General features: G+C 34.8%; 1 protein-coding gene across 7 annotated transcripts in view; it reads right to left on the bottom strand.

The window, feature by feature from the left end:
* Positions 1–356: 356 nt before the first annotated feature.
* Positions 357–14,551, bottom strand: part of AFTPH (aftiphilin) — a 59,716-nt gene continuing 45,521 nt past the window's right edge. For 5 of the 7 annotated variants that reach the window (XM_054701642.1, XM_054701643.1, XM_037527488.1 and 2 more), the window contains 3 exons: positions 13,213–13,273; positions 7,684–7,807; positions 357–1,460 (listed from right to left, as the gene is read on the bottom strand). In XM_054701642.1, the coding sequence (XP_054557617.1) occupies positions 1,316–1,460; positions 7,684–7,807; positions 13,213–13,273 (330 nt within the window). In that variant the 3' untranslated portion in view covers positions 357–1,315. Of the gene's footprint in view, positions 1,461–7,683; positions 7,808–11,618; positions 11,703–13,212; positions 13,274–14,551 lie in introns of those variants that run through there. The other 2 variants (XM_037527492.2, XM_054701645.1) reach the window with 2 other exon arrangements.

Here is a 14,551-nt window from a genome sequence, read left to right as displayed (position 1 = left end):
GTTAAGTCTCAGCACCATGAAGCTATCGGCAGTCACTGCAGCACGAGTTTGATCCCCAGCCAGGAAACTGACCCACATGGCACAGCAGACCTCTCCTGTCTTGCCCGCTGCTCCCCTCAGCAGTGTATTTCAGTCAGTCTGCCTGTTCTGTTCCCCGCTCTGTCTCTGGTGAATCCTCTTATCCCCTCTCGCACCTCTGGTCTGCATCTCAGCTCTTGTATGCATAAATAAATAAAATACATCTTAAAAAAAAAGATTTTCTCTGAATTTAAAAACCTTAAAACAGAATAAAACCTCATATTCAAATTCATCACATTTCCCCTCAGATATCAAAGTACAGACACCAAGCTAAATTTCTTTTAAATTATTTTATTTTTGTGTAAGCTAAAAGGAAATTTACACACTGAAATCTCAAAAGACCTTGGCATGCACATTAACCTTGTTAGAGGTTCTTCTACATGTCTCTCTTTTTTCCATAGGAATTTCCCCAAACATTTAAAACCCATAGTTTTTACTGTATATACAGCCTAAACCATAGCAATCTATGATTATGTCATTTTACACTGTGCAAAATCCTCAAAAACAGTGGTACAATAGAACAAAAAAATCAGTAACAAGTAAATTTCATTGTAAGACATTCATATAATTTGGTCCTTCTCCAAACCAAACTGATTAAAACAGACACAATCTCTTTAAACCCCTCCAATCAAATTCCAACAATGATCATACCCTACACCAAAGAGCAATTGATGAAGTACCTTGCAAAAGGTCAAATAGCAATATGCCAGACTGAAAAGATTTAAAAAAGAGTGCAGAAACTGAAATAAACCCACCACACGAAAATTAAAAAAAAAAAAAAATTAAATGGAGACTTTGGAATTTACTTATTATAATAGCAAAAGTATTTCAACATATGATATGAAAAATTAATAGCACAGTCAATGCAATCTGAAAAGACTGAAGGGGATTTCAGACAGTGGAGATTTGAGTTTTTAATTTTCTTTTTTTATTTCAAAAATTTTGTAAGAAGGACACCACCAGTGTATTTCACAAAGACATAAATGTATACACCCCAGCAACACAAAAAGAATAAATCTTCAAAAATGTTCACCCCCAATTATTTACATTGTTTTCTAATATAAATTTAGGACTTCAGTATGTAAATAAATATACATTACTATGTATACCTTTCTAGTGAGGCTTACCAACAAATCAGCTCAACTTGAATTTTTTTAATTAGAGCAAGTATGCTTTTGATGGTAGGGAAGGGATGGAGGGAAGGAAAAGCAATTGAAACTGTCCAGTTCACATGGTATCAGTCTGCTTTCTCCTGGGAGCTCGTGGAAGGTGTCAATGTGGCGGGGAACATCAACACCTTGGCATGCATGAACGTTAAGTCGGGAAGGCTAGCAATCACCTTGATGGCTTCTTCACTCAGGTGCTCTTCTCTTTTCGGTTTCCTATTGACAAAAGGAAAAAGAGAAGTATGTTAATGTGACCTTACTGTTGGTGGAACAGGAGAAAATCTATTCTTAAAGGATACAGCCATCCATGGGGGCTTGAGTGTCTTTCTCTCTCCCGTTCCCAAACCTCACAATGCCTTTAAGCCTTTCTCCTGTGCCAGATGCCAAATCTCCTATGACTATCATGCCCTATTTATGTATGTTCACATGGCTAGGGCACGCACGAACAAAGATTCATGGGAACCTGTATATTGTTCAGTTTTACACAAGGCAAAAAAAAACATCTACATAGGCATACTTCAAAAATATTACCAAGTAAAAATACAATGCCATGGTCCTGATAACACTCCACCCAACTGGATTTCCCCCTGCCCCTCCTCTCCTCCCATGAAACTACCAAAAGTACCTCAACATAAAACAAAGTATGTTTGGCACAAGACCTTAATCATTTTAACCTCAGGCTTTCTTCATCCCCAATGGGGAATTCCAGGAGAGAAAGCCCTCAGTTCAAAAACACTGCACCTCAGTCCTGTGGGATACGGATGGTATGTCCAAAAGCAGCAGCACTAAGAGCAGCTGCTGATGTTAAGATGGACACAGGCAGGAAGAACTCGGGGAGAGGGGAAATCTTAGGGTCCTGTCAGGGCCCTGTGGATAAAGCGTATGTTACCACACTGGTCCCTGACATAAGAAGTGAGCAGTTTGGTGCCTGCCACAGATGGGCGGAATTCCTGGTGACCCAGGTCTTCCCAGCAGGTTAGCTATAGAAAATGCCAACTGAGCTTCAAATGTGGCTTAATCCAACCCTTTCCCCTTGTTAACTATATTGAAAGAAGAACTGGAGAATACAGATATTAATTGTAGATGAAAATTCATTTAAAATCGTCAACTGTAAAAAGCTCAATTATCTTTCATGGTAAAGGGTAGTTGGTACTCTATGAGGTGTGACACAAGTTCTTTCTTCCACCGAAATATTTACTTTGTCCTTGGAATGGGGAGCAGGAAGTCAGGAGATAAAGCGAGAAAGGGAAGTTAGATGTAGGCCTTTATTTTATACCTAGACTTTTCTGTTGTTACCATTTTTTATTTCAGGCTTAAATAAAAAGATTTCATAGAAGGACCAAAAAAATCAAACATCAGGTGTTTAGGATCAAAGTTCTTCAGCAGGAGGTCAATTTTAGGAACACTGAAATCATCAGCAGATCAACCAATGCTGAATTCAGTTCTTGGGGTTCTCAGAAGGATGAAATGTTAATATAAACTTTTGATTAAAATCTACAGTTTGGATTGCATGCAAATGCTGGCAAAATGTGTAGGTGCATGTTTCATGGGGAGTTGGTTATTGGCATCATTCCTAAGTGAAACCAGATAGCTCACTTTTTAATCTAAAAGTGAAAAACTGGAAGAGTATAATGGAAAAAGGTCAACTTCTCCCCCATGGTCAATCTCAGCATCACTAATGATGGCGTCGGCGTCCATCAGACATTACATGGCTTTACGTGCAACATATGACATTACGTGCAACATATGATGCACTTTAGCCAAAATATTTTACCTGAGTCCATCAGACCCTTAGAATTTTCAGTATGCAGGAAGGAGAATATAAAAACATATTAAATACTGATTTCAAGGAAGCTACAGCTAAATCTACAGTTTGGGATAACTGGTAGTGACCAATTTATTTAAAATCATCTTTTAAACAAGCTAGCATTAGGTTGAAAAATCAAAAGGGATGGGGTAGATAACCTAGGTTATAGGAGACTTAAGAGTCTTAACAGTCAGGTACAGTAGTTGTAGAACGGATGTTGGTTTGGATAAAGCAGAAAGAACATTGTTGGGGAAAACTGAATACAGCCTGTGCATTAGATGAACTGAAACTTTACTGATATTAACAGATGGAGGTCACTGACTGAAAGAGTAGCTTGAATTCAATATGGTGTACAAAATCTCCTTTTTGGTAAAATACCACAAACATGTAGATTTGCATAGAAAAGGATCTGAAAGAATATGCACAAAGGAGCTATGGTGATCTGAGTGGTAAGAATATGATACTTTAACTTTTAATTTAACTTTCAACAATATATCTTACTGCTTCTGTAGTGATTAAAGATTATGTAAAACGTTGCAAATAAAACTGCACCCAAATGGATGCCCTCATTTGTTAAGTGCAGTCCGGAGTGTGCAAAAGGAGAGCTAGGAAGAAGCTTTCACCCAAGGAACGGTTGGTAAAGATTATTCTAAAGTTTCTAGCAATGGTCTTATTTCAGGGGAGGAAATATGAAGTTGTATTTTAAAATAAGAAAAAAATTTACACAGTTTGTGCATTTTTCTGTAGTCACAGCCAGTGATGTGATCTAGTTTTCTTAGAATATAAGAAAGAAGAAAATGCTGAGGATTATTTGAAAATAAAGTTATAGCATGACCTTTTCTCAAAGACAGGCAGTGACCTAATTTTAATTTATATTCTCTCTAGTTAATATCTGTCCCTTTTTTGAATAGAATGCAATCGTGAAACAGATGGAAACAACCTATTTATAGTTAATCAATTTTCAACTAGAGTGCCAAGACCATTCAATGGGGGAAAGAAGAGTCTTTTCAACAATGTTGTTACAACTGTACATCCACATGCAAAAGAATGAAGTTGGGCTCCTATATCATATTTAAATACTAAATCAAAATGGGTCAAAGACCTAAACGTAAGAGTTGAAGCTATACAATTCTTAGAAGAAAACCTACATGTAAATCTTCCCAACCTTGAAGTAGGCAATGGCTTCTTAGATACGACACTTAAAGCATAACAGCAACAAAAAGGTATATATAAAAATTGGATTTCCTCAAAATTAAAAAAACTTTTGTATTTATTATAGGACTTTATCATAAAAGTGAAAAATAAACCACAGATGAGAAAATGTTTGTAAATCATGTATGATAAAGGTCTAATATTCAAATGTGTAAAAAATTCCTAGAACAATTACCCAATGAAAATAGACAAAGAACACAAACAGATATTTCTCTGGAGAATATATACAAATGGTCAGTAAGCATCTGCAAAGATGCTCAACATCATTCACCATGAGGGAAATGCAAACCAATGAGATATTACTTCATAATCACTGGGATGGCTATAAAGAAAAAGTGAGACAAAGTTTTGGGGAGAATGTGGAAAAACTGGAATGCTCATACCTTTTGCACAGTTCCTCAAAGAGTGAAACAGAGAGAGTTACCATATGGCTAAGCAGTTTTACTTCCAAGAAAACTGAAAACATTTGTCTATACGAAAACTTGTACTGAATGTTCATATCAACATAACTCATAATGATCAAAAAGTAGCAACAATCTACATATCCAGCACTGGATTAATAAACAAAATGTGAGATATCTATATAATGGAATATTACACAACCATAAGTAGGAATGAAAAGTACTGATACATGTAACATGAAATTGAAAACATTATGCTAAGTTAAAGAAGCCATGAGGGGCTGAATATCACATGGTTCCATTTATGAAATAATCAGAATAGGCAAATCCATAGACACAAAGATTAGTGGTTGTCAGGGGCTGGAAAAAGTGACAGATAGGAAGCAAATGCTAGTGTGTATGGAGTTTTCTTTTGGGGTTGATAACATGTTTTGTAATTAGCGGTAGAGTTGTGCACCCTTATGAATACACTTTGGAATATACTGAAAATCATTATATTGTACATTGAGAAGAGTAAATTTTGCGGCACATCAACTATATCTCAATTAAAAGGTTAAAAAAAACCTTTGCCTTGTATAAACTTCAGTTATACCTTTGTGGCAACTAGCTTGCTGGCCAACCGCCGATTAAGATTAGGAAGTAATTTCCCCCCCCTTATTAAAAAAGACAAGCAAGAAGATAAAACTATTTTAAAACTAAGAATTTTGATTTCTTTGAAAAGTGAGAAGTCACTTTCACAACGGTCAAGTAAAGCATGAAAAGCACATGTAATTTCTTGACATATGCAACAGCACTTAGCAGTATGGGATGCTGTTTGTTACACGTCAAATTTTCTCTACCTAGATCACTGCTTCTTAACCTTTTCTTATTCAATAGTCCTTCAGTGTCTCCTCACTTGATCTTCTGTATATTGACAAGAGGCAAAGTTTTGCTAAGTTTTACTTTTTCATTTCATTTGAAATAAAAAAAGATGAAAGCAAAGACACTGACATTTTCTGACACTATGCCATTCCCCTTTCTCTTCCCTGCACAATTGAGAGTCACTCATGGTGACATTTTACAGCATTAACTAACTGTAAGACTTGTGAATGTTTTGTATTTCTCACCATTTTCAAATAATTCATCACACAAGAAAAAAAAAATGTTGGCAACCAGTTTGTTTTCAATTTATTATGTTTTCAATTTATTATGTTTTAAATCTGAAGCTGGAGAGCACTAGAGAGTAACTCAATGTAGGTACTACACAGACCCTGGGATACACACTGTAGTTTCAGTTCATTCCATCGCAGTAGAGATGAGGGGAAAAATGAAAATGACTTCTTAAAGTGATAGGAGTTGGCAAAGTTCCCTAGTTAGCGTACAGCACGTTCTTTAAGGATGAGCTAAAAAGTTAGGAGAACAAGCAAGTTAACAACGTGGTCTAGAGCTCCTCCTAATGGCACAAAGAATGAATTCTCAGCACTTAGACTTGAAAAGTATAGAGTGAGACTGCAGAGGGAAACAGGACTGTCCTTGGGGAAAAAATTTTCTAAAAAATAACAAGGAAAGGCCAAACAATGAAAGCAACAGAGTTTTGGTTAACATATACAAAAAAATGGATAAGAAACGTGTATGAGAATTTCAATTTGAAAATATGATTTGGCAAGAGAAAAAAATTAGAGAGCAAGGACAAAGCCCACAAAGGCTTCATTTACTAGTAGGTTCATCTAACAGAGGCTTTAGCGGTGCCAGGTAGTGTCTCTACACAGAAAGCGGGCAATGAGAACAAAGGAGAGAATCTGTGGACAAACAAGAATGTACATGTTACAAATCCATTCCATGGAATAGTTAAGGGTAGCTGTAATTATAAAACAAATAATGCCTTTTCATAATTGTAAGTATTAATAGTACTACCTGTTGAATGAACACAAATATAGACATACAATACAATTTGAAAGGCAGTATGATAATTCAAGTTCAAGTTTGAAGTCAGGTAAGCACTTACTATTCACACACACACACACACACACACACACACACAAACTTTAAAAATGGATGTTCTCCTACAGAATTGATTTAAAAGAGAAATCTGAAGCTGACATGTGAGTGGAATGTATTTATTCAGGAGAAAGAGCTATAATACTTCTGCCAAAGTGGGCAATAGGTAAAAAATATTTCCACTTTGAAATGCTGATGAGTCATGAACTTGGGGCAAGAGAACTGGTATGCCAATCAAACAGTATTTGCTCTTACAACAGTGATTCCCTGGTTCATTATGATTACCTTATTAGGAAGGGGCTTAATCTCAGGGCTAAAATGACAAAGCCTAATTCCAGTGCCTAATTATGTAAAAACAAAGGTTTTCTGAATCTTCATAGCCCAAATCCTTGTGTCTGGTTCCAACACTGAAAAATGGAAATTTCTTCTAAAGGTTGTGCCTGTGAAGAAGCTCCCAGAAAGCCTGATAAAATAGGGCTTTAAAAACCAATTCAGGGGCCTCCCCTGGTGGCGCAGCGGTTGAGCGCTGGGTTATGAGGCTGCCTGCAGCCTCTGCAGCGCCAGTTTGATCCCCAGCCACCGGTGAGGGTCCCACCAATAAAAACCAATTCAGAGGGGCTGCACATTAGGGAAAATTCAGCAAATAAAATAATGGTCATCCCTACTGTAGCCTCAGTGACTCTGGGTGCGCGAAACTGTATTATCAGATAGTATCAGTAGTTATGAAGGGAAGGGGGTAGTTTCTACAACAGCTTTGTGCTATCAGTACTTATAACAGAATTTTTCTCCACAAAGTTGGGTGGGGGGAAGAAAAACCTATCTGTCAGTCTTCACTAGTCTTATGAAATAGCATTTCTCTAACAAAGTTCATAATGAAAAATAATTTGATACCGCTTTCTGGAATTAGTCATCCATTGGTTTTTACAAATATGAAGTGAATTTTCACAAATCTATTGAAACAGTGCCAACTCCTGTGCTTTACCATTTGGGTTATTTTAACACAGAATTCAAAATATGTGTGGAATGAGCACTAGGTGTTTACCTGGTAGATGTGCTTGTCTTCTCTACTGTGGACATGAGTCTTGCAAAAGCATCAGTTACTTTGAGGCTCGAGGTGGAGATTTCCATCTTAGAAGTAGTTAACTCATACAACTCTGGATCCACACCTTATAGTATAAAATGATAGTCAGTGATGGCAAAATGCAATGGGTTACTCAATTAGCCACAATCCAAGATGCAAAAGGCAATTATTCTGTAAACATCTGAGCCTTTTACAACACAACACATCTTTAGGTGACATTTTTTTTTTTTAAATTATAACTTCCATTTTTCACAGTTCTCATAAAGTAGGAAATAACTTAAAAATTTTACTTTGGTATAAAATTAATTAATTTAACATATATATTGCAATACCACCCAAATAATTCTAAAATTTCTATCTGCTGTAGAAAACTCCTGCAAATTTGGATTCGTTTATTATATGAAAGTTACTGATGTTTTATAAATAGAATGCACATACCTTGTTATATAAATATGACATCTTAACTTTTAAATAGACTGATTAACCTTATTTTTGAATCTCCTTCTCTCCCTACCTCCCTGACCATTTTTTCTTCCATATCAAGGTTTAGAAGCTAAAATAAAGTCTCAAATATGGTATATGATTTGGTTTAACTATATTCTAATCATCTAAGCATGAAATATTATTCAAAGCACATTGTTGTTTCTTGAGGTAATATGTGAGGAGGGTAAACTATTCTCAGAAAAAGTGAACAAAAACATTACTTTTGGACAAACTGAAAGTCATCTCAAGGGTTAACTATATTTCTATAGTCTCATATCTGAATCTAGTGGCTAATAGCTGAAATGTCTTATTAGAGGAACTAAAATGAAGTTGAGTTAGATTTATTGAAAAGTCTATAAAGTCCTTCCCCATCTGTCTTCACTAAAATATACATTTATGTTTCCATGAACATAGATTTATATTTATAACACTGATGACTAGAAAAGAACAATTAAATATTCTCAACTAAAGCAGAACTTGGGATAATAATCAGAAAAAAAGTGTAATCCTACACTTTTTTTGATAATAGGAAATTATGTGAGATAAAAAGTTTAATAGTTTTAGGGTATATAAGAGAAAAGCAGATTGTAATGAACAATGTCTTATGCTTTATCAATTTTTACTTATTATTTCTACAAAAGTTCTGAAGACCAGCAGATAAATGATATATAAATACATACATTGAAATTAACAAATTTCCTCCCCTTAAGATATTTCAAGGTTAAAGGGACAACCGGGAACTGTCTTCTATTAACCAACTTTGCAGATGACTAGCAGATGGAAACATAGATCTCAGATGTTTACAGAAATCAAACAAGCAAAAGCAGCTTCCACAGTTACCATGAAGGAAGGAAGGCTATAGAAAATGTCCGTTGACTTTCCCAAGTTCTCAGTATGTCATTAAGGTACAGTTTCAAAATACCTTTTTAAAAAACCTTTTCTTTGTATTTCTATAGTAATTACATAAGTAGCAATTAGGGTGTAAAAAGTGTAGATGTTGTAAAGGGACAAAATGAACCCAAAGTACCTCTTTCCTCCACTGTGAAAGGCTCAATTCCAAGTAAACACATTTAAAATGATGTCCAATGCATTGCATAGTACAGAATAAACTACTACATTCTAACTGGCAACAGGAAAGTACTAGTAAAAACTTAGTTGGATTTGTAAAATACTGGCCAGTGGACAAACAGTAAAGTGGGAGATTAAAAAAGACAACAAAAAACCCCAACAACCCCCTTGAGCCCAAACCAAACACCGTCAAACAAAAAAAGAAAAAAGTACTATGGCTAAATTTTATCTCTAACAAGAGAGCTACTTACTCTACACTAATAATTAAGGAGTGATTTTTTTGATGGAAGAGTTTTTCTTTTCTTTTTTTTTTTAAACAGAACCTTAATGAGGCATAGTTTAGTTATATAACCAAAGCTAGCCAACCAAATTCTATGCCAACCTTAGGTCTCACACACAAAATAATTAAACAGCGAGCTAAGACAAAATGACTTTCCCAGAAACAAGTCAGAAAAAGTGCAAGCAAGTGGTGAAATGGAATACTAAGGAAGGTGCTGGTACCTAGAGTTTGATGTTGTTTTAACAAAACCCAATAGCAATAAAAAGAAGCCAAGCAAATTTGATCAAGTTTATAAAGCAGAGAGAGCATATTAGTAAAAATACAGAACAAAAATATTTAAAGGTTCCAAAGTAACAAGGACCACATTTGAGCATGCTAATTTAACTTCCATTACATTTCTAAGCTTCTGAAGCCACCTGCTTTTCTCGAAGCTTTGTATACTGAGCCTGGTTATCAGGTAATTTCTGTACTTCTTTATATGGTCAGATTATTTGTGCTCCTATGCATAGTTTTTAACTGAGTTTGAAATGTAACCAAAAATTAAATTTAAATCAGATTTTAGGCATCCAAAAATAGTGTCCTCATTTAAACTGTAATACATGACAAAACAAAGCTGAGAGAAAATTAAAAATGGGAGCTTAGTAATTCATTCTTGGGAATACAGTGACAAGGAAACTGATACATAAGTTTGTGGTTGTTTTTCTTCCCTCCAACCCCCCATCATTAAATATTTAAAACAACTAATCAGTTCACCCAAGTCATTCCAAAGCCCACATTTAGAAAGAATTTAAGTAAATAGCAAATATCATTTTTGTAGTCAAAACCAGACACATTGGTTTTTTTCATATACTTGTAAAATCTTGGAAACAGTGAAAATAAAGAGGGGATTAGGTTTGGGGAATCCAGTCATTCTACCACGTGGCTTTGGAACTTCCTTATTGAGGTTCAGATTTCCACAACCAGGTCTTGGAAACGGGCATCGTGTTTCCCAGGCTCACCCTCAGTTGACTCTTTCGGTCTCCCCCCTTTCGCCATGGCTCCTAAACTACTGGAAGTGGGTGGTAAGATTATCTAATAGAGTACAACAAACCCAGCAAAAATTTAGGAACCAGGCTGGCTGTGTAAATGGCTCCAAGTGAAAATGGGGAGGGATCCTTGCTATGCAATCAGCGTCTGTATAGCACCCCAACAGCTGTCTGGTGACCAACAGTTGTGATTAACCAGATCACTAGTTGGGATGATAGGGATTCATTAAAATAATATCAAATAAAATATAAACATAAAAATGCCATTATATTTTAATCTTTTATTCAGTTAGAAAATGACAAATTACATTAGTTCTTTGGTCAATGAACTGAACTTTCGCAGGGCTAAACATTAACAGGCACTCCAGTAAGTCTTAATTCCTGGCTTTTAGTATCTCATAGCAAAGGTTTTCTATCATTAACTTTTGTAACATTTCTTTCCTCCATGGAAAACAGAATACTTCTATATGAGAGCTACATTAAAAACAGTAATAGTTCTACTTGGGACTATGCAACTAAGTGCTAGATTCCAACATTTTGAAACCTAATTATACCTCTAGCAGCACTAATAAACAACTAATTAAATGCTAGGTTCTGTAAAGTTTCTATTATCACAGCACTACAATGTAAAGTCATCTGTGTGTACTAAAATATTCTTATATCTCTAAACTTTTTTTTCAAATGGCTTTATAGAACATGATTTTTAAAAAATAAGCATATAAAATATCACATTTTAAACACAGAAAAAAAAAAAAAAAACTCCTTTAACTGTCTAAGGACATTAGGGTTGTTTTATTCCAAGAAACTACTCTCAGCTCTGAATATCACACTCTGAGAAAACTTTCCTTAAAATACATTTCACATAAGTCATTTGTAATAGTCAGATACTAGAAAACAACAATAGATACATGAAAGAAAAGTATTAGAAAAGACATTATAAAGAATATAATCTACTTGTTTCCTTGTTTATAGGAAAGTCAAGTAATGTGGTCATGCTTTTAGTAAATAAACTAGAATTGTGGTTTTAACACTCTGCTGACCTGGGATTGTTGTGCTGCTGCTAGAGCTACTGTCATCCACGGGCCCAAAGAAATCAAGGTTCAGAAGAGTGGAACCTCCACTAGCTTGAAATTCAGTGACCGTGTTGGTAGGCAGCCACACAGAAGGTAAGCCAAGGGAGGAGGGGTTATGTGTAAAAAGGGGTAAGACACACACTTGAACATGCAGGTTATAATTAGTAGTCATTACACATTTTAAAATCAACATTAAAACAATGTGTACAGTATCAGTTTTTCATTACTAAGGACATTTCTAAAGTAACAATTTAATTCAATGTACATTTTCTCATGTACAATGTAAATAATTAACACTTAGTAAGGTTTTAGTTAGGAATTCAGTTCTTTCAATCAAAACTCAAGCCATACCAGAAAGATCAAGGGGAAGGTATACCCGTTAAAGGGAAACAATACTTTAATCTTAACTCAACATCAAATCACACAGTACATGCCCAAATCAATCTTTCATGTTAGTAGTGCTGGTTTCTAATTAATGACTTTTCAAGAGTGACAAAGTCGTCAGTTTCAGGACACGCACCAATACATTAACTTAGTTTAAAATAATATAATAAGGAATGTCATAACTGCCCTACCCTGATGTGCAACCTCAAGCTGTACTGTTCCCCTTTAACTCTGAAACAGTAATCAGAAATAGTATACATTTTTATAGAAGTAGTCTGTTAATAAAAAGCATAATGATTTGACTGAATAAAGACACCAGACAACAGTAAAATGTGCATCCAGGCTTTCCTTCAGCACTGTTATTCAATTGGATGCTTTCCAGATAGTCTAGGCCTCCCACTATAAGGAAAAGTCAAAAAACTGACAGGTGTTTTAGACATTGACTCAAACTGAGGAAGTATAAGGACTAAGAGTAATTTTATCTAAAGGTCCAATTAAAACTTGTGGTGTCAACTTACTGGAAAAGTAGCATTTTGTGTTATTTATTTTCAAGATCCCACATTACTGGAATAGTTATTCCTTTTTCAGTCATTCCTTTTTAAGTCATAAATGAAATCCACTATTTCTGGAACTACCTTCTAGCATTTTGAGATGTTTTAGAAAAAGGATCAAGAAAATTATTCACTTCCATTTGCATATAAGTATTCTATAAAATATTATTAAATCTCAAAACTACTTTGACTCAATAAATATGATCTATTTGCACATTGTTTTTGGTTAAATAATTGTGCTTTGTGCTTTAAAGCCATCTCTAGTCACAATACTTTGCATCCAAGAAAATTCCATAAAACTACAGAAAAAATTTTCAAGTAAATTGGTCCTACCTATCATTTAGACTACCTAGATATTTCTAAAAAATAAATAAAAGCTTATTTTGACTTAAGATAAAGAAACAAAATTTTATCAAGCTACTACTACCTATATTTGGACATTAATACTGTTAATAATAGGAATGGCTGGTTTCTTGAGCAATTACTATTCAGAAAGAAAGCCTGAATTTCCAAAGATAAGAAGTTATGTTCAAACAAAAATGAAAATCAGCAGAGAGAAGTCTGTCTGAACTTTGTAGCTTTCTTAACTCTAGCTCTGGTGCTAGAGGCTCTACGGAGAGACGTACCATCTAAAGGGTTAGTAAGGCCACTGCTACTCCAGTCAAACTGGACGGGTGGTAGAGACTCCTAGAGTTGAAAACCAAAAAATCAAAAATTAATCAATACAGGTTGTAGCAACATAAAGAATCCTTAAAAAAAAAAAAAAAAAACTATAGCAAGATCATTTGGCAATAAAATACCTAAACTCAATAAAATACCTAAGGACAAAATTGGGATAATTTATAATTTCAGAAGGTTACCTGAAAATATTAACACAAATCTGAAATTCTAAAATTTGTAAACAGTATACCTTATTGACATTAAAACAGATGTATCTGAGAAATGGAATAAATTTATATTTTCAAACAGAAATTGATATACCAATTCTATGTCAGAATTTAAATCTAATCTCAAATCATGACTTAAACTATGGCTTGTTAAAAATTGGCTTGATTATAATAAAAATATTTAAATATTTAGAAAACTTCAGACATTTTTTGCTAAAGAGTGATCTACTTTAAATGACAATCATTTAAAATTTCTCAATAAGGGCCTCCCCGGTGGCGCAGGGGTTGAGTTCTGGGTTGCGAAGCTGCCCGCAGCCTCTGCAGCGCCGGTTCGATCCCCGGCTGCTCCCCGGCCACCGGAGGAGGGTCCCACATGGCCCGCAGACCTCTCCTGCCGCCCGCTGCTTCCCTCAGCAGTGTACTTCAGTCCTTCTGCCTGCTCTGCTCCCCGCTCTGGCTCTGGTGAATTCTCTCACCCTCCCGTGCTTCTGACTGTACCCAGTGCTTGGATGGATAAATAAATAAATAAATAAATAATAAATAAAAAAATAAAAAGGGGAAATCCTATTTAAAAAAATAAATAAATAAAATTTCTCAATAAATTATATATAGCAACAGAGAAGATATGTACTGAAAGTGAGGAGATTTGGGTTCAGATCAAGTTACTACTAACACAACTAGTTGTTGGATTTTATAAGGTTTGGTTTCCTTACAAGTAAATGAGAAGATTCAAAGGCCAAGATCTCTGGCTCTTTATAACCTTCCAAAGTATGAAGGAAATTATGGGTTAGTAGATGAGAACCGAATGTTCAAGAAGTTAAAATATTTTAATCAACTTCTCTAATTTAAAATTAGTTATAGCCAGTATCAGAATTTAATTTTTAAAATAATGTATTAAAATGTATATTCAAAACTCTTTTGAATAGCCTGGGTCTTAAAATTTTGTTAATTGTTAAAAACAAAGATAAGATGAGCAAGTAGTACATGTAAGATGAAAGGTAGTACAAAAACATATTAAAGTGAGCACTGCTTTACTTTAAAATATATTCTAGATGAGAAAACATTAACACTTATTTTG

This window comes from Talpa occidentalis, unplaced genomic scaffold (assembly GCF_014898055.3).
Source record: "Talpa occidentalis isolate TD23 unplaced genomic scaffold, MPIMG_talOcc4v2.1 talOcc4.5, whole genome shotgun sequence".
Classification (NCBI taxonomy): Eukaryota; Metazoa; Chordata; class Mammalia; order Eulipotyphla; family Talpidae; genus Talpa; species Talpa occidentalis.
This window is presented reverse-complemented; position numbering and strand designations above follow the sequence as displayed.